This window comes from Scylla paramamosain, chromosome 27 (assembly GCF_035594125.1).
Source record: "Scylla paramamosain isolate STU-SP2022 chromosome 27, ASM3559412v1, whole genome shotgun sequence".
In the NCBI taxonomy this organism is placed as follows: domain Eukaryota; kingdom Metazoa; phylum Arthropoda; class Malacostraca; order Decapoda; family Portunidae; genus Scylla; species Scylla paramamosain.
The window spans coordinates 8,802,722-8,805,000 of record NC_087177.1 but is presented as its reverse complement, the minus strand read 5'-3'; the positions used below and the strand labels follow the sequence as shown (position 1 = coordinate 8,805,000).

General features: G+C 48.5%; 1 protein-coding gene across 1 annotated transcript in view; it reads right to left on the bottom strand.

Moving 5' to 3' along the window:
• The window catches only part of LOC135114139 (thyrotropin-releasing hormone receptor-like), a 60,063-nt gene extending 58,197 nt beyond the window's left edge, over positions 1–1,866 (bottom strand). The window contains exon 1 of the mRNA XM_064029867.1: positions 1–1,866. This exon is cut by the window's left edge and continues 133 nt beyond it. Within this exon, the coding sequence (XP_063885937.1) occupies positions 1–794 (794 nt within the window). The 5' untranslated portion in view covers positions 795–1,866.
• Between the last annotated feature and the right edge of the window lie 413 nt (positions 1,867–2,279).

Here is a 2,279-nt window from a genome sequence, read left to right as displayed (position 1 = left end):
TAGAACACGATGATGTCGAGGAAGTAGTAGAGGAAGTACTGGTCTCTGGACAGCTTGAATGTACACTCCTCGGTGGGGTAGTCGACGGCGTAGGTTTGGGGGACGACAGTGGTGAGGTAGAGCCACGGCGAGCAATAACACGTCGCGAACACCCACACCAGCAGTGTGATCTTTTTGGCGCGTTCCACCGTGCATACTGTCTGTGCCTTCATCGGGTGGCAAATGGCAATGTAGCGTTCCACCGTGAAGGCCGTCAGGCTCAGGGAACTCGCGTTGATCCCCAGGTGTTGCAGGAAGATCATGATGGCACACCCCACCCGCCCCCAGATCCAGTGATTACCGATGAGGTAGTAACTGACGATCTCTTGGGGAACGGCGGCTATGAGCACGGCACAGTCGGCAATGGCAAGGCTGACGAGGTAACAGTTAGTGGGCGTGGTCATGTTCTTGTTCTTGGCCACCACGATCACCACCATCACGTTGCCGATCACGCCGATCACCAGGATGATGCCTTGGAACAGCGTTCCGATGATGCGGTAGATGTACGAGTAGTAGGCGGGCGTCTCGGAGCAGTAAGACCAATATATGTCGCGGGTACAGCGGCACAAGTGGTCGGTGCTCGAGCAATTCAGGTTCACGATGTGCCTCAGGTAGGAGCAGTTCATGAAGTCTGCATCTTCCTCCAGACTCACGTTCTGCAACGGATCCCATGTCGACTCATTCAGCAACTCGAAGGCAGTGAGACCCGCTAGCGTGCAGTTCGAGTCTATCACGTAAGGGTACGAGACGTTCATCGTGTCTTTTGGGGCGAACTTTGAAGAACAGAAACTATGAGTCGAGTTTGTCAACTTTTGTGTGTTATAATCAAAACTTTGATATGAATGGTTCCATGTTGAAGCATTATTCACCCACAATCTGGATGGCCCACACGGGCCCCAGCTCTTCTCCCTGTAGATATTATTTGAGAAAATCCTAAAAAAATTCAAATTCGATTTATAAAGTTCGCAGAAACTTTATCATTATTTCCTCGCGTTTAGCCACGAACAACAACCAGCCTCGCGGCGAGCTTCACATGTTGCTTATTGATCGCTATCACATTTTGAACAGGCGAGGTCAATAAATATTGAAGTTGTCAGAACAAGAGTCGAAGGCTGGCTTCAGGGGAGCAGGAGTCCAGCCGTGCTCTGCTGAAGGCAGCGAGAGACTGAGGCGGCCGGCGGTTAGAAGCGGCGGCGGGCCTCGGTGCTCCCCTCCCTCCCGCTCCCTTCGGACGCTCTCGCTCTCCAAGGCGGTGCGTGGGGCCTCGATGCGTGGTTAGCAAAGAGCTCCTGCTCTACAAGCTCCTCCTTGCTTGTCTGTTAAAATGAACACGAGTGATATGCGTCTCAATCACAGCTAAAAGAAAATCTGTTCACAGAATGAAACTATTAGAAGTGTGTCCAATAATTTCGTTAAGCGTTGCCTCAGTATTCACTCCGTCCCAGACCATGAGGCTCAGTGGCGAGACACCCTTCCCTTGAGTCTCCCGGACACCGATATCAGAATCAAGGACATAAAGAGACACCAGTCATGGTCTTTAATCCATCACGTGTCCTCTCAGAACCACTCAGTGACGAGGGAAATGAGGAGAGCCAGCTACCCAGAAACCTGCAGACACGCTCCCACACACTCCTTCTCCTTCCCACACATGAACACTGATCCCTTGATGGAAAAAAAAAAGAATACGCACTGATATCATTTCCCCGTACCTGCTCCAATCTAACGTAGCACAAAGATTAGTGTCATATTGCGGACTGTAAGCAGATGCACGACCGTGCAAATCGATTACTAAAAAAATAAATAAATAAAAATAAAAAGCACACGAAAACTCAAAGCTCACACCTCACCTGTCTACGTCTTAAAAAGACAAAAATTATAAAAAAAACATAAAACTCATACTTATACAAATAATAAAAGAAAAGCACACTAAAAACTCAAATCTCACACCTGTCCTCCTCAAACAATAGTAAATGAATAGATAAATAGATTTTTAAAAGTGTACAAAACTTTCATCTCACACCTGCCTACCTCAAAAAAAAATTCAAAAACACACACCTGTCCACCACCTGCACACACACACACACACACACACACACACACACACACACACACACACACACACACACACACACACATATTACAAGACAGGTGACCACAGAGGTTGTCAGGAAGGACCTGAACACCACATTGACACCCGTGTTTACGGAAGGGAAGGAGGCAGGCAAGACAAAGGGGGCCTC